At 54.3% G+C, this 17006-nt stretch overlaps 1 protein-coding gene across 1 annotated transcript; it reads left to right on the top strand.

The window, feature by feature from the left end:
• Positions 1 to 1204: 1204 nt before the first annotated feature.
• Positions 1205 to 16631, top strand: ITPKC (inositol-trisphosphate 3-kinase C). The gene is made up of 7 exons (XM_025854613.2): positions 1205 to 2471; positions 6391 to 6490; positions 8963 to 9176; positions 9930 to 10134; positions 12562 to 12663; positions 13313 to 13384; positions 15148 to 16631. The coding sequence occupies exons 1-7, from the start codon at positions 1386 to 1388 to the stop codon at positions 15349 to 15351; spliced, it is 1983 nt and encodes a 660-aa protein (XP_025710398.1). The 5' UTR covers positions 1205 to 1385; the 3' UTR covers positions 15352 to 16631.
• The last annotated feature ends 375 nt before the right edge of the window (positions 16632 to 17006 follow it).

The raw sequence follows: 17006 nt of genomic DNA, 5'->3' as shown, positions 1-17006 counted from the left end.
GAGAGGGAACACAAGCAGAGGGAGTGGGAGAGGGAGAAGCAGGCTTCCCGCTGAGCAGGGAGCCCGATGCGGGGCTCAATCCCAGGACTCTGGGATCACGACCTGAGCTGAAGGCAGACACCTAACGACTGAGCCACCCAGGCGCCCCAACCATGGAGGGTTCTGAGCAGAGGAGGACATGATCCGATTTAGAGAAAATACTCTCAACTTCTGGCTCCTTCTCTCACACCCCCAGCCTCAAAAGCAAGTTCTATCATCCTGTAGGGACAAAAAGCCCAAACTTAGATTAATTGGGCCTGCGTTCAAATCTATACAACTTAGATTTATGATCTTGGACTTACTGCTTTGTCTTTCTGTGCCTGTTTTTCTGTTTGTGCAAGGGAATGATGATCCCTACCTCACAAGAGTTGGGGTATAACCTGGTAAGTACAGCACCTGACACAAAGCAAGTACACAAATGTAAATGCTGTTGCAAATTAATAAAGACTCCCATAGCGGTCCTGTGAGGAAATTATCCCCCACTCTCCCCTTTTTATAGATGAGAAAACAGAGGCTCAGAGGAGACAAGTCTGCAGGGCAAGAGCATCCCAGAAGTGAGTGCTGGAGCCCACATTTTAAGCCAGCCATCCTAGCTTCAGAGTTAAGTTCCTGGCTTGCCCCTCATCTAACCTCACTTTGCCTTTAGACAAATTCTTTCACGGCTCTGGGCCTCAATATCCCTGTTGGTAAAAATGCTTGGCTCTTGTGGCATCGAACACACATTTTCTGAAACAATAAAATGACATTATGTATCCTCATTTTGCAGGTGAGAAAATTGAGCCTGGGGCTGGAGCAGGAGGGAGGGAAAGTAAGTCACACACTGCAGGTAACACTGCGAGTAAGGGGTAGAGGCGGGTCTTGGAGCCAGGTCGGTAGGATTTCCAAGTCTTTGAAAGTCAGTCCCTGCTCCGTCTGAAGAACGAGCGCGCTGCTGGACTCGTCATCGAGGACTTATAGGGAGGCTAAACTGGTCACTCGAGGGTGTAGGAAGGTCGGATTAATTGCGGGAGGGTCTAGGAAAGGGCCCTACTGGCCCGCAGCCAGGAGACACCGGAGGATTGTACACCCAACCCGGACCAGCTTCGAGAGCTCGGAGCCCACCTCCTCCAACAGATGCGGACGGGACCAGGCAAGGCCCATCCCCCTTGCGTCACGTCCGGGGCGGGGCTTTGGGGCTTTCCCGGTTGGGGGGGCAGGCAGAGTATCGATTAACCCCTGCGTGGCCGGGAGGGCAGGACTCCGCGGGCCGGAACCCGCAAGTCGGGGCTCCCCAGCCACACCCCTCGCGGGATTTAAAGGGGCAGGAGGGGACGGGTCGGATCGAAGCCCGGACCTAGGGAGCGGGCATGAGGCGCTGCCCGTGCCGGGGGAGCCTGAGCGAGGCAGAGGCCGGGGCGCTGCCGGGAGCGGCCCGCATGGGGCTGGAGGCGCCGCGAGGGGGGCGGCGGCGGCAGCCAGGGCAGCAGCGACCTGGGCCCGGCGCAGGGGGCCCGGCGGGGCGGCCGGACGGGGGCGGGCCCCGGGCCCGGCCCGAGGGGTCCAGCCTCCACACCGAGCCCGAGAGGGTCGGCCTCGGGCCTGAGCCGGGGACAAACGGACAGGTTGAGCCTGAAGCAGCTGGCCTCGGAGCGGAGACAGAGCGGCCCGGCCAAAAGACGGAGCCAGACATATCCAGCCTCCGGACAGGTCCAGAAAAGAGCAGCCACTGGTCAGAGCTGGAGACAGCCGGTCCCTGGACGGAAACTGGGACGGATGGCTTTTGGACTGGTCCATACAGGTCTGACCTCCAGTCTCAGCCAGAGAGGGCCGACCTCCGGACGCAGCCCCGAGTTGATGGGCCCTGGACAGAGATAGAAATACATGGGTCACAGACCCAACCAGAGAGGACCACGACCTGGGCTGATAACCTCTGGACCCATAAGAACAGGTCCAGCCTCCGGACTCAGCCAGAGGGGGCCGGTTCCTCAACAGAGCCAAGTGCTGATGGCTCTCAGATACAACAGGATACGAAAACAGCCTGGGAACAGGTTGGCACTGATGGTTTCCCAACATGGCAAGATACTGTTGGCTCCTGGACACGGCCTGGCACTGATGGTCCCCAGGCACAAGATACTCATGGACCCCAGACAGAACCTGGGACAGACTGTTTTTTGGGGGAGTCCCAGCAGGATGGCCCGTTAGAGGAACCAGAAGCTGGGGAGTTGGGGACTCACCTATACTCTCACCTGGAGTGTAGCTCCCTGACCCCTGTGCCCCGCCTCATCATCACTCCTGAAACACCTGAGCCTGAGGCTCAGCCAATGGAGATGGGACCCCCCTCCCGGGCTGAGGGGGGCAGTGGCGGCTTCTCCTCTGCCTCTTCTTTCGACGAGTCTGAGGATGATGTGGTGGCCGGGGGCAGAGGTGCCAGCGACCCCGAAGACAGGTCTGGGGTGAGTGGGAACCGTCCTGCCCTTGAGCCACATCCCCACAGGCCCCTTATCCCATTCCCCCTGCCTTTGGTTTGAGAAGTTCTCTAGCACTACCAACAGTTTCATCTCCAGGTACCTCTTCCATCTGCCGACCTCCTCCCTCTGACAGCCAGGTTACCAACCCATTCCCGGCACCCTCCTAATCCTTTCCTTTTCCCCTCCCTGACTGCCTCCGGTCGTGGGGTCCAAAATAGACAGCAACTGGCTGACTTAATGGTGCCCAGGAACTCCTGAAATTGGGTGATCGTGTGAGTCTGTGGGCATATACACATATATTTTTGCAGTGAGTGTGTCTGACTTCTGTCGGATCTTCTAGAAAGTATATCACCTCAGAATCTGGAGAGCTCTGGTATAGGAGGACAGAAAGGGTGCACTTTTTACCCCCAGTTTTTAGCCTAGGGCCTGTGGCTGTCTTCAAGGGTCATGAACCTTTACCACCCTTTAGCCATTCACTTTTGTAGGGAGTGAGCCCCCCAGCTTTTATCAGATTCTCAAAGGGCTGTGTGAACCCAAAATGCCAAGGACCCCCAGCTTGGCCAGGGACCTTCTGGTCTCCCCATTGCCCCCCAGCTCTCCAAGGGGCCCCCTGCAGACTCTTGTTTACATCCTGTACCCTCAACCCCAGCTTGGGTGCGGTTCTTCCCTGGTGAATCAGGAGGGCTGGGCAGGGCAGGTTCAGGGAGGGTCAGCACCCAGGCAGGTGTGAGAGCCTCGAGTGGGTTGGCCTCCTGGGTCCTCCCATTCTCCTGGGGCCTCTGGCCGGAGTCGGCCCTGAGCCCCCTTCACCCTACATGGCTCCCTTAGGAACATGCTTACACATGTGGCCACAGGTAGAGGCAGACCTGCCTCAACCTGCCTGTGCCAGAGCGAAGGAGCTGACCCTCTGGTCTTTCTGCCTTAGCTGTTTGCTCCACCTACTCTCTCACATTCTTGGCATCTCAGAACAGCTGATCTGGAAGGGAATGGAAAAAAAAATAGCAGCTTATACCCAGCTCTGTACTAAGCTCCTCGCTCATATTAACTCATTTAATCCTCATGGCAGCCCTATGAGGTAGATACTATTATTATTCCCATTTTATAGATGAGGAAACTGAGACCCAGACAGGTCATGACACTTGTCCAAGGTCACGCACTTTGGAAGACACAGAGCTGGGATTCAAACCCTTGGAATAGTACTAGGCACTTTTCTAAGTGTCGTATATGTGTTAACCCCGAATCCTCATAACAGCACTATGAGATTGGGATTATTATCATGTCCATTTTATAGAGGAGGAAACCGGTTTAGAGAGGTTCGGTCACTTGCTTAGGGTCGGTCAAGCCTGGTCGGAGCCAGGATTCTAACTCCGTTCTGGCTGAGTTTAAAACCCAGTTACTTCAACCTCAGGGGTGTATGGGCAGATCCGTCCCTCACTTGCTTTCCTCCCAGACCTCCCTGTCTCCAGTTTTTCTTCATCCTTCCAGAATCTGCCTCCAAGACCCACTTCTGATCAGCTTTTGAAGCTTCCCTGCTTTCAGTGCGTCGCATGGCTCCCCAGGGCCTTCCAGATAGCCACCAGAAGTTCAGTCCGGTGTTCAGAGCTTCCTGTCTCCGGGCTGCTTCCCATGTTCAGCTTCCCTGCTCCCCTCCTGACCACCTCCGTCGCCATGAAGCCCAAGGGCACACCATCCTGCCTCCCCTCGTTGTTCCTGCTGCCCAGAAAACAAACCCTTGCTTCCTTCTCGCTTAATTTTGAAATCCCGTCTGACCTTAAAGTCCTCCTCCTTTCTTCCTTTCCTCCCCCTTTCCCTTCCGTCTTGTCCTCCTAATCAGACAACCAACAGTCCCTGAGCCTCTATTAGGTGTCCCACCCTGTGTTGGCTTTTCTGGGGACACAGCAGTGACTGAGACATTGCCCTCATGGGGCTCCCAGGCCAATAGAGAAGACAGACCCATTAACATACAGAGAGGTCAGGGCTGGTGTGGGGGAAACCAAGTGTTGTAGGAGACCATGGTGGGGGTGAAGGTGTGTGTGATTGGCTGCACCTGGGGTATCAGAGAGGGCTTCCTGGAGGAGGGGGCATGGGAGAGGAGACCATCGTGAAACCATCTAAGAAAGCCCAGATTAACCATCAGGTCTAGGAAAGAGACAAGATACTGAATCTGCTTAATGATAAAAGACCGTTACAACTAACCTTCTTCAATCCAAGCAATGTTTTTGGCGCAGCTATGGTGTGCTAGGCCATGGGCTGGGGACACAGGCATAACCATGATCACCCCAATCCCTGCCTTCAGAGTTCATAGTCCAGCAGGGGGTATAGCATGTAAGCCCAGGGCAGTGGGTTCCGAGTTAGAACCCTAGCACTGTGCTGTGTGACTTAGGCAAGTGACTTCATCTCTCTGAGCCTCTGTTTCCTCTGTAACACAGAGGCAACAATCCTCCTGGGGTTGTGTGTTTAGGATTAAGTAGGTTATGGCTCACCGAGTCTTTGTCATTGTGCCTGGAATGTTCCAGGTGCTTAGTAAACAGGAACCTTTATTAATCACCTCCTCTCCCCGCCTGGCAGCTGGAGGGTGGAAGGAATAGGCTTTCCTGAATCCTGCAGTCCCAACACCCTGTGTCTGCTTGACCTTCCCACCATCAATTAGATGTCTGCTAGGTAGCTGGGCTCTGAGCACGTGGGAGAGAACATGGCTTTGACCCCAGGGTAGTGGGGGGATGGGCCACACAACTTCCTTCTCTGGAGAGGACCCCTTCTCCTAATACCTGCCTAGGGGCCCACCATGTGCTTGGAGCAGAGAATGTATTCGTGTGTGTGCACGCGTGCTGTGCATGTGAATCAGACGCTGACCTGGTCTCAAGAACCTCTTGACTGAGTCAACCTGCTACAACTAAATCTTTGTTTTCAGTTTGCTTTACTAGTTTTCTGTCGCTTGTTCTCTCTCTTTCTTTGCTTCTACTTATCTTTTTCTTTCCTGGCATTACTTTGAATCTGTGTCTCCCTTTCTGTCTTTCTATTATTTTCTTTCTTTGTCTTTTGGTAACCCTGTCTCTGTCTTAGTCAGGCTAGGTCAGGGTTTGCTGTAGTAACAAACAACCCCCAAACTTAGTGACTTGGAACAACACGCGATTATTTTTGTTCATACTGCACATGGACCATGAGCCACTGGTGGGTGAGGGAGCTCTGCTTCATGCTGTCTTCACTCAAGGCCCAGACTGAAGAAGCTTCTGTTTCTTTTTCCACACTCCCCACCCCCTCCTACAGCAGGGCAAAGGACACAGAGAATCACGCACTGGCTTTCACGCTTCTGCTCACATTTCACTGGCCAAAGCAGGTCAGTAACCTGAGGTCAAGATGGCAGGGATGTCCCTGGAACAGGGAGGGGCTGGAGCCATTTGGTGAGCAGCTCTCATGACTGTCCCAGTCTCCATCTCCTGTGCCCATCTCTCTGTCACTGTCGTCACCTTGTCATCTGCTTCTGTTTCTGTCTTACTCTGTGGTTCAGCCTCCGCTCATCAACTCCTACCTCTATCACCTTCTCCAGAAGGTCTGACTTGGTTTTGGGACGGAAGTGAGGTTTCCAGGTGTTTGGTGTGTGCCTGTGGAGGGGAAGACCTGGGGGGCTGCTTGTTACTGCAGCAAGACCTGGCCTATTTTTCCTCCTTTGAGAAGGACAGAGAAAAATGGACAGACTCTTCCCCACCTTTGCTGGGGCCTTTGGGGGATCTCGACATGGCTGAAGTAGTGGGCTTTGCTCACCCTGGTGAGCTTGGGAGCAGCAATCCCAGGAAGCCCCCTGGCCCTGGAAAGACCCCTAGTCCACCTGGTTCCCCTCAGTGCAACACCCCCCCCTTCCCTCCCCAGCCTTGGCACTGACCCCACCCTGCTCTGCCTCACACAGAACAAACCATGGAAGAAGCTGAAGACGGTTCTGAAATATTCGCCCTTTGTGGTCTCCTTCCGAAAACACTACCCTTGGGTCCAGCTGTCGGGACACGCTGGTGAGAGCAGGGGTGTGGGGGACAGCAGGGGGCAGACAGGCTGGGCAGACACCTGGGCTGGGGAAAGAAAGCTCCAGAGACATTCTCTGTAGTTCAGGTTGCCCCATCTGTCAGATGGGCTTGAGGACAGTCTCCACCTCATGAGGCTGTTAGGGGACATGCTCAGGCCTTGGCTGGGCCATCTGTACATCAGGGCTGAGGGCTGTTCCCTATTGTCTCAGTGCCGGGGGAGGGGGGAATGGGGAGCAAATCCTCAACCCTGGGCAAAAAATGGTCCTGGGCTCAAATCCTCATTCTGCACTTTCTTTATGGGGGATCCTGGGCCAGTTACTTTCTCTCACTGGGCCTTGGTTTTCTCATCTGTAATATGGAGATAATCATACCTCCCTTGCAGGCTTAACCAAAGGGTTAAAATAAAAATGTATATGAATGGGGCTACCTGGCTGGCTCAGTCGGTAGAGCATGCGCCTCTTAATCTCAGGGTTGTGAGTTCAAGCCCCACATTAGGCGTGGAGACTGCTTAAAATAAAAATAAAATAAAATATTTTAAAAAATAATGATAAACCAAAATGTCTATGAAGATTGAGACACGGTCCCCTCATTAATGGAAATAATCATTCCTTGTTCTCTCCTCATGTCCAGAGTACAGTAGGCCCTCAAACAGCAGCTCTAATGGTTTTCCCCAGGCCCTCCTCGCATGATGTCTGTGGCACATGGTAGCACAATGCCCAGCACATAGCATTTTCTGTAAAGGGCCAGATAATAAACATTTTAGGTTTTGTGGGCTGTATGGTCCCTGTCACAACTACTCAACTCTGTTGTTCTAGCATGAAAGCAGCCATAGACAATACATAAACACGCGAGTGTGTCTATATTCCAATAAAACTTTATTTGCGGGGCACCTGGGTGGCTCAGTCATTGGGCGCCTGCCTTCGGCTCAGGTCATGATCCCAGGGTGCTGGGATCGAGCCCCGTGTCGGGCTCCCTGCTCAGTGGGAAGCCTGCTTCTCCCTCTCCTACTTCCCCAGCTTGTGTTCCCTCTCTCGTTGTCTCTTTCTCTGTCAGATAAATAAATAAAATCTTAAAAAAAATTTATTTACAAAAAAGGCTACTGGTGGGGACTAGACAAATTAGGTGGGTCCACTGGCAAAAGACGACAAGAAGGGAACTTACCTACCTTGTTCATCCCTAGATCTGAGTCATTGAAAAGCCAGGCCACCCGCCCCAGGGCTTCCATCTCTGTGCGTTCTCATTACTCTAGCTGAGTTAAAATACCAAAAAAACCTTCAAAAATTAGTGGTGGTTAAAAGAAAACTTAGCGGAATAAAAGGACCATTTTATTACACTCACAGGTTTGGGGTCAAGAATCCAGACAGGGCATGGCAGGGATGCGCCATGGTATCTGGGAACTCAGCTAGGACAACTCTTTTGAACACGGCAAGGTGGAAACTTCTGAGATTAATTCACTCGCGTGCCTCGCGATCAATTCTTGGCAGGCTCTCGGCTGGGGCCGCCTCTGTGTGGCCTCTCTGACCCTGCTTGGGCTTCCTCACAGTATGGTGGCCTCAGACTAGTCTCCTTTCTTCCGGGGCTGCTCAGGACTGCAAAGGCACGCATCTCTGCCAACACAGTGGAAATCACATCTCCTCTTGTGACCTAGACTCTAAAGCCCCAGTGTTGCTTCTGTCATCAGCCCTCCCAGATTCAAGGGGAGAAGAAGAATTAGATTCCACTTCTTGATGGGGAGTGGTGAAATTCTAGAAGAACCCGTGGGGCAGGAGCTATTGTTGCAGCCATCTTTGGAGAATATAATCTGAAAATACAATTTGCCCCAATAAGAATTCGTAATTCTAATCTACACAGTCTGCAGGTCCAGGAAATGCCAGTTTTGTCAGTTAACTTAAATTGGCCCCAGGCGTTAGCACTGTGGGACTCCAGGCAGAAGCAAATGCAAATTTTTTTTTTTAAGATTTTATTTATTTATTGGAGAGAGAGAGAGACAGAGATAGCAAGAGAGAGAGAGCGGGAGCAGGGAGGAGAGGGAGAAGCAGATTCGCTGCTGAGCAGGGAGCCCGATGTGGGGCTCGATCCCAGGACCCTGAGATCATGACCCGAGCCGAAGGCAGACGCTTCACTGACTGAGCCACCTTGGCGCCCCAAAGCAAATGCAAATCTGCTCTGGAGCATCATGCTCTCAACTCAGGTCGCACAAAAATTCCCACAGCCGATCATGAGCTCACAATCTAAAATGATAAGACAAAGGAGGACACAACGTGCTATGAGCGGGACTCTGGACAAGGAGCAGCAGCAGGTCCTGCCCTCTCCATATCGTGGCCAAGACTGTGAGAGTTGCAGGGAGGGAGAGAAAGCCTTTCAGAAGGGTCAGGCAAGATGAGGGCAGCCAGGATCTGATGCATCTGGGAGATGAGACGATTCTCTGGCTGACCCTCTTGTTGACTGTGCTGCTCGTAGGGAACTTCCAGGCAGGAGAGGATGGTCGCATCCTAAAGCGCTTCTGTCAGTGTGAGCAGCACAGCCTGGAGCAGCTGATGAGTGACCCCCTGCGGCCTTTCGTGCCCACCTACTATGGCATGGTGCAGCGGGATGGCCAGGCCTTCAACCAGATGGAAGATCTCCTGGCAGATTTCGAGGGCCCCTCCATCATGGACTGCAAGATGGGCAGCAGGTAGGTTGAGGGGCAGCGGTGAAGGGTCAGGGGATGCTCAACCCACTGGGCCACCCAGGCGTCCCTCATTTCACTCTCTTAATAGTTTTCTTTTGACAAACAGAAGCACTTTTTTTTTTTTTTTTTATTCATTTGAGACACAGAGACAGAGAGAGAGAGCATGAGCAGGGAGAGAGGCAGAGGGAGAAGCAGGCTCCCCACTGAGCCAGGAGCCCGATGTGGGGCTGGATCCCAGGACCCTGGGATCATGACCTGAGCCGAAGGCAGACGCTCAACCATCTGAGCCACCCAGGCGCCCCTACAGAAGCACTTTTGATTTAGGCCAGTGTGTCATTTTTCATTCTGATTAGTGGCTTTGTGTTTAAGAAATCTGCCTACTCCAAGATTGTGTGATCTCCTATGTTTTCTTCTGCAAGCTTTATTGGTTTAATTTTCACATCTAGATTTGCAATCCATCTAGAATTAATTTTTATACATGGTGTGAGGTAGGGATGGAAGCCACCCCCCCCACCTCAATACGGCAGTCCTTTTATTGAGAAGACTTCCCTTTACCCACTGAATTGTTGGGCCTTCTCTGTCATAGTTTGGGTGAATGTACACACGTGTGTCTGCTTTTAGACTCTGTTCCGGTCCATAGATCTAATTGTCTATTCTTGTGCCATGTTGTGGGTTTATAACTTGTCTTGATATCAGAGAGTATGTCCTCCATCTTTGTTCTTCATAGTTTTCTTTGTCACGTCCTCTGTGTCCCAGGACCTACCTGGAGGAGGAGCTAGTGAAGGCCCGAGAAAGGCCCCGGCCCCGGAAGGACATGTATGAGAAGATGGTGGCTGTGGACCCCAGGGCCCCCACCCCTGAGGAACATGCTCAGGGTGCTGTCACCAAGCCCCGCTACATGCAGTGGAGGGAGACTGTGAGCTCGACCTCCACCCTGGGCTTCCGGATTGAGGGCATCAAGGTGAGGGCCAGGAGCTGCTAGCCTGTTGCCAGAGGGCTGAGCGCTAGATCAGAGGCAGGGCCTCTTGGGGAACATGGGTGTCAGGGAAAACTGGGAAGAAGCAGGATGTGGAGAAAGAGCAGGAGACTGTGGAAGATGACCAGACAGGGGCTCAGGGAAGTCCTGCTTCTTTCTCACCCCTATCAGTGACCAAGTTTTGTTTATCTGTCTCCCTGAGTAGCTCCCGATTCTGTCTGCTCCCCTCCCTACGGCGCTGCCCTAGTCCGCACATCTCTCCTGCCCTGGCCTCCCTGGGCTCCTGGGTCCTTGTCACACCCCCTCTGATCCTCATCCAACATAGCAGCTGGAAGGATCCTTTTTCCCCCATATGGGGAAAGATTTTCATTTTTTCTTTCTCTCCATCCTTCTTTCTCTCCTTTTTTTGCAAAGTAAACCTAATTGGCTGAAGAGGTATTCACACAGTTCAAACGTCAAAATAATATAAAAGGGTATAGAGGGGAAATCTCACTCCTAAACCTGCTGCTGTCCTTCCCTCCACCCCTGCCGGCTCCTGGAGAACCACCTTATGGTTTTTCTGTTTCTTCCTGCAAATACAAACAAATGCAGTTGCATATCCTAAATTTTCCTCCTCCCACTCCTACACAAAAGGAAGCATAGCCCTGGAGAGTTTTCCATATCATTCCATAGAAAGCTGCCTGCCTTCCTTCCTTGCTCTTCCTTCCTCCCTTCCTCCCTTCCTGTCTTTCTCTGGATGTAATAGCTCTCTCTGGGAGAGACACAGTCCCCTACAGATGGCCACCTGGGTTTCCACTTTTTGCGATTGTAAACAGTGCCTCAGTGAGTCACTCTGTGCACAAGACCCTTTGCCAGTGGGTAGGTTTGCTGTAGACGAGGTTCTACAGCAGGAGGACAGTGTCGAAGATGGGACGCCCTGGGGATCTTGCTAGAGGTTGTCAAACTCCTTTCCCAGGAGTGGGACCCTCATGCACCCCACCAACGATACATGAGAGCACCCATTTCCCCACGGCCTTGCCTGAGCTGTCTTATTTGTACATCTGACTGTCATTCTCCTATTCAAAACCCTTCCACGGCTCCCTAGTCCTCTCAAGAGAATTTCCCTGGCCTAGAGGGCCCTCCAGGGTCTAGCCTCATCTCTCCCCACTCTCTTCCTCCGTGTCTACCTTTAGACCACAGTCAAGCACTTTCATTTGCTTGAAAGAGTCCTGCTCTTTCTTGCCACAGGACCTCTGCACATGCTCTTCCCCCTACTTCCCCCTGATTGACTCCCAGTTGTTTTCCTGTCTCCTTTTATTTTATTTATTTATTTAATTCATTTGAGAGAGAGAGAGAGAGAGAGAGAGAGCATGGCGGGAAGGCGCAGAGAGAGAGGGAGAAGCAGGCCCCCCGCGGAGCAGGGAGCCTGATACGGGGCTTGATCCCAGGACCCAGAGATCATGACCTGAGCCGAAGGCAGATGCTTAACCATCTGAGTCACCCAGGCACCCCTATTTTTTATTTTTAAGGATTTTATTTATTTATTTGAGATAGAGTGAGAGAAAGAGAGATCACGAGCCAGGGGGAGGGGTAGAGGAAGAAGCAGAGTCCCCACTGAGCAGGGAGCCCGATGCGGGGCTGGATCCTAGAACTCTGGGATCATGACCCCAGCAGAATTTCAGACGCTCAATAGACTGAGCCACCCAGGCGCCCCTCCTGTCTCCTTTTACATTTCACTTCCTCCAGGAAGCCCACCTTGATTTCTATCCTGCCAGATCAGGGCCCTCTCTTTACTTCCTCATTATTCTTATTTCCCTTTGTGATGATCTTATTCCATACCTGCCTCCTTCACCCGACTGTGTGTCTGTCCTGTTACCTCCGTGTTATCAGCGCCCATGGCACCTGGTGCAGTGTGGCAGAATGACTCAGGTGGCTTCTCTGTGCCCCTCTCAGACATAAAAAAAAAATGACATTAGTCTCATTTATGGAGTGCATCCTTAACTGCGTGCCAGGCACTGTGCCATGCATCCTACAAATCCAGTCTCCTCTAATCCTTATACCAGCTTTAGGTGGTAAATATCAACACAACCCCAATTTTCCAGATGTGGGAACTGAGGCTGAGGCCGGGAAAGCGGCTTAAGGCCGCCAGCTAGGAAGTGGCGGAGTCACTGTTCAAAGCCAGACTCACCCCTCTACAAAGTCCACTTGGCTAGACTGGCTCAACCAGGGGGTTTTTCAAGGTTAGCCTGGGAAGGACCGGTGGCCCAGGAGTGTGCCGTGGGGCTGGGTGGAGCTGGGCTGGCAGGTGGGCTGGCTCCTCCTCCTGAACAGGCAGGGGCTTGGGGACAAGCAGGTGGTCCCAGGAGGTGCCTGAGGCTGCTTGGGGTCAGGCACGTGAAGGAAAAGGTATGACACTGTGCCTTTGCCCTGCAGAAGGCCAGTGGGACCTGCAACACCAATTTCAAGAAGACCCAGGAGCTGGAGCAGGTGACAAAGGTGTTGGAGGACTTTGTGGACGGGAACCGTGGAGTCCTGGTGAGTGGGACACCCATGCCCCGAATTTAGCAGCTTAAGACCATTGCCGTCATCATTGCTCCAAGGCAATGGTCTTCTGCTGTAGGCCCAGGCTGGCCGATACTGGCCTGTGTTGCTTACCATCTGTGGTCAGCTGGTGGCTTGGCCGGAGCTGGCTGGACCAGGAGGGTCCTGCTCAAATGTCTGGTGATGGGCTTACTGTCTCAGCTCACGACTTGGCCACTTGTCTTTCACGCTTCAGGAGGCGAGCCTGGGCGCGCGTTCCTGGGTGGAAGCAGGTGGCCCAGAGAACAAGTGAAAATGCAAGATGTCTCGATGGCCCGGAATGGCCACCATCATTTCTGCCCCGTTTTATTGGCCAGAGCAAGTCCTCTGACCAAGCCGAGGTTAAAGGGACTCAGACTCCACCTCTTGGTTGGAGTTGCTGCTAGGAATTGTAGATATTCATGTAATGTCCCAACCATACTCTGCTCTGTGCCACCCAGAGGCATGCAAGCCTCCGCCCACCTCCCATTTTCCCTGCGGCTCACCTGATCCCATCCTGGCAGGGTTCTGCCCGCTCCTTTGTGGGTAGAGGATGTCCGTTCTCGAGGCGGGGAAGGACCCAAAGAGTCCCTGTGCTAACCAAGAAGTGCTCCCTCTCACACAGAGAAAGTATGTGGCTCGCCTGGAAGAACTCCGAGAGGCTCTGGAGAACTCCCCCTTCTTCAGGACCCATGAGGTGCGAGCCCCAGCTGCCGTGGGAGCGGAAGGCCCTGTGTGGGGGTGGGGTGGGGTGGGGGGTGTCAGCATCCGGGTGGCACCGAAGAGAAACCGCTGACAGAGTTACAGGGCAAAGCTATTAAGAGGAACCCCATGTTTTGGGGTTTGCTTTTTAGGGTAGGCAGCAGAGTGGGTTTTAGGGAGATGGGATAATCCAGAACATGGGCTCGAGCCACGGGGTCTGCAATGAAGGCTGTTCGTCACTGGGCATGCGACTTACCCTCTAGGGCCTCAGCTTCCTCCTAACACAGGTAAAAACAATGTTTTTTTATTTATTTATTTGAGAGAGAGAGCATGAGCAGGGGGAGCGGCAGGCAGAGGGAGAGGGAGAAGCGGTCTTCCCGCGGAGCAGGGAGCCCGAAGTGGGGCTCGATCCCAGGACCCTGGGATCACAACCTGAGCCGAAGGCAGACACCTAACCAACCGAGCCACCCAGGTGCCCTAACTTCTTGCTCTTAAGATTACTTTGTAATCATAATTATTTCCAGTTACCCGTGTCTGCCTTCCTGTTTGGTGGCTCTCACCCCGTCTGCAGCCTGTGTCTCTTTGGAAACATTCATTTCTCTGGGCTGTCGCAGGAAGTCTGTGAATGGTGACCTCACTGCATGTGGGTGTCCTCTCCTTCCTCTCTCCAAGCTCTTCCACCACCCCGGCTCAGGTCCCCCTCACTTCTTTTTTCCGGCGTCCCCGACTTCCCGTAGATCCCTGATCTGGGAGTTGGGCCTCCGGGTTCGAACCCGGGTCTGCACTCCCCAGCCCCCTGAGCCTGGGACCTGTCTCCCAACAGGCAGGATGGGCTAGCAGAGCCCCTGCCTCCTGGGCGGGGTGAGGATAAGGCGGGTTAAGACACGAAAGGCCCATACATGGCGGCCCATGGTCCACCCTCAGTATGCCCCAGCCGGGACTATACTGTTCATTACCATTAAATGGCACCCTCATGGTCCTCGTCTCTGCCCTTGGGCTCTACGTGCCAAGTCCTGAAGAGGAGGCCCGGGGACCTCATCTCTTCTGTGCTCCTGTTCGGTTTCACCCACCCGGTGACTTAGCATTTTAAAAAATGAGTTGCCAGCATCTAAAACATAAGACTTGACACCCGAGTCGGGACATCCAGTTTCCCGGGCCCACTGGGAGACGTGGCCCCCGCTGGGCTGCTCGCCGTACGCCAACAGCCAAATGGAGTGGGGCAGCGACTGCCTCTCCTGACAGCCACCTGCTCACCTGCCCAGTCACCTGGGTTCTCTGGGAGCAGTGGGGTTTGAAACCCGACTAGAAAAGGGGAGGGCCTTGCACACCTGGAGTTCCATGAAGGCAGCGAAAGTACTATTTCTAATTTTAACCACCCCCCCCACCAGCATCTACCGAGGGCTGTGTGTCCAGCACCGCAAGGCACTTCGAGAGCGTGTGTGGGTCGTGGAATGCTGCCAATGACCTTAGCAGCTGGGGGAGGGGGGCTCTTATCATCATCACCAGCAGCAGTCTGCGGGGGCTGAGCGCTTCTTCCACGGGGGTAGGCATCGGGCGCTCTTGACCCATGCGAGATCCTGCAGGCATCTGAGTTTGTACCCTAGTGTGAAAAAGGGTGAAAAGGCAGAGTCAGGATTTGAACCCAGACAGCCCGGCTCCGGAGTTCATGCTGTCAAGCCCCCTGCTCAGCTGCCTGTTGGGGAGGGGGCCTGAGCCGATGCCCGCTCTCCTGCTAACCTCCGACCTCTTTCCCTGCAGGTGGTGGGCAGCTCCCTCCTCTTCGTGCATGACCACACTGGCCTGGCCAGGGTCTGGATGATTGACTTCGGCAAGACAGTGGCCCTCCCTGACCACCAGACGCTCAGCCACCGGCTGCCCTGGGCCGAGGGCAACCGCGAGGATGGGTACCTCTGGGGTCTGGACAACCTGATCCACCTCCTTCAGGGGCTGGCCCAGGGTTGACCCACTTGCCCACTACCAGGTTTATTTATTGGATGGTGCCCGTCTGGCTGGTGGTGCCCTGAGATTGGCCACGGGGGTGGGGGCCTGATCGCGGGGATGGGAGAGGTTGTGTTGTACACCACGAGAGACCAGAGTGGAAGGTCCGAAGGGCCTCGGAGACGAGGTAGCGTCCGGCCCTTTCATGATAGGGAGGTTTTAAAGACTGGAGCAGGGGTGTGACATGGCTGCATCCCACGGTGAATCAGAACCAGACTGGATCCTCCGATGAGCCAGGAAAGTTTCCGAGGGGCTGCTGGAGACCGTAACTAAACCGTGAGCCCTGACAGAACACAATTCAGATGCCACAGGGCACAGGCGTGACATGGTGCCTCTCGCCATAGGAATGACTGTAATCACGGCCTCTTTGTCAGCCTCCTCCCGGCTGCAGGCTGGCTCCTGGAAGCCAGGGGAAGGTCAGCTTCGTCACTGGTGCGCCGGTGAACTAGCCCTCACCCGTGCACAAAGGCAGAAGCCACCTGTCTGCCTGGGAGAGTTCTGGCCCCATCCGTTCATCCGGGAGCCATTCCAGCGCTGACACTCCAGGGAGGGTGTGACACCACGGGGCTGGGCTGAGAGCTGCTGCCGTTGGGCAGGACCCAGTTCTCCCTGTCCTGCCCTCCCCTGGCCCCATGGGATCCTCCCCGCTCCTGAAAGAACTCCGCTGACCCCCTGCAGAGCCAGACCACAGCCACGTCCCGTGCCCGGCACTGTGACCTGCACCGCCTCGTTCCTCAGGCACCAGCCTCAGTCCTGGGACTTCCTCCTCCCACCCCTTACCCCCTTTCCCTTGTTCCTAGCCGGCTGGTGGCGGGAAGGGCTTTCAGCCATGGAAAAGCAGGTTTGGGAAGCAGAGCTGCCTTCCTCCAGGGGTGCAGGGTAGGTGGGGCCACTGGCTGTGGCCCTGGGGCTTGCAGCCTGGTCCAAACCAAAGACCCTAGCACCGCCACGTATGGGTGATGCCCCTCCATCCCCCTCCATCCCCCTCCTCCTGCACCTGTACGTCTAGCTTCTTAGCTTCAGAGGCTGGGAACCAGGCACCTCCCTCTTCCCTAAGCTGAAGCTTGAATGTGTCTTCCAGGCCTGAGGAGGTGGGCTCCTTTTCTACTGACCACCTTTATACTTATTTATCCCAGAGAGGTAGTTGTTAGGTGGGGCAGCGCTCCGAACAGGAGGCAGAATCGCTTCATGTGCTTTCCCCTCCATGACGACGCCCCAATAAATCGCACAGTCGGTCAACTTTATGAACTTTTTTCTTTTGCTTCTGGGGTGTGTGGGCTCAAAGCTCCCAGTTTCACCATTAGTGCTGCGTGGGGGCACGGGATCATGAGTGGCTTGGGATGCAAAGCAAGCCGGTTCATCCAGTCAGCATCCACCCAGCAGCTGCTCTTGTGCCTGGCTCTGTGTTGGACCATTTGGGGAAAAGACTAGTGACCCAGACAGCTCCCAGCTGCACCCTCAGGGCCTCCCAGGACAGTGCGCCAGGCAGCACCAACCAGGGTGTCAGGGCTGGGATGCTCCGGTGCAGAGGGGCCAGGGCGGGGGTGCTCCTCTTTGGGGGGGGGACACCACACTGTACAGCATCTCTAAATAAGACCCTTTGCCCGGCACTGGGTACA

Source organism: Callorhinus ursinus, unplaced genomic scaffold (genome assembly GCF_003265705.2).
Source record: "Callorhinus ursinus isolate GAN/ISIS: 27379988/994484 unplaced genomic scaffold, GSC_fseal_2.0 scaffold61, whole genome shotgun sequence".
NCBI lineage: Eukaryota > Metazoa > Chordata > Mammalia > Carnivora > Otariidae > Callorhinus > Callorhinus ursinus.
The sequence above is the reverse complement of the archived record's forward strand: the minus strand, read 5'-3'. Positions and strand labels throughout refer to the sequence as shown.

Coding starts and splice junctions, on each gene's coding strand:
- ITPKC (XM_025854613.2), top strand. CDS start 1,386: ATGAGGCGCTGCCCGTGCCGGGGGAGCCTGAGCGAGGCAGAGGCCGGG. Junction 10,135..12,561: donor TCCGGATTGAGGGCATCAAG/GTGAGGGCCAGG, acceptor TTTGCCCTGCAG/AAGGCCAGTGGGACCTGCAA. Junction 13,385..15,147: donor CCTTCTTCAGGACCCATGAG/GTGCGAGCCCCA, acceptor CTTTCCCTGCAG/GTGGTGGGCAGCTCCCTCCT.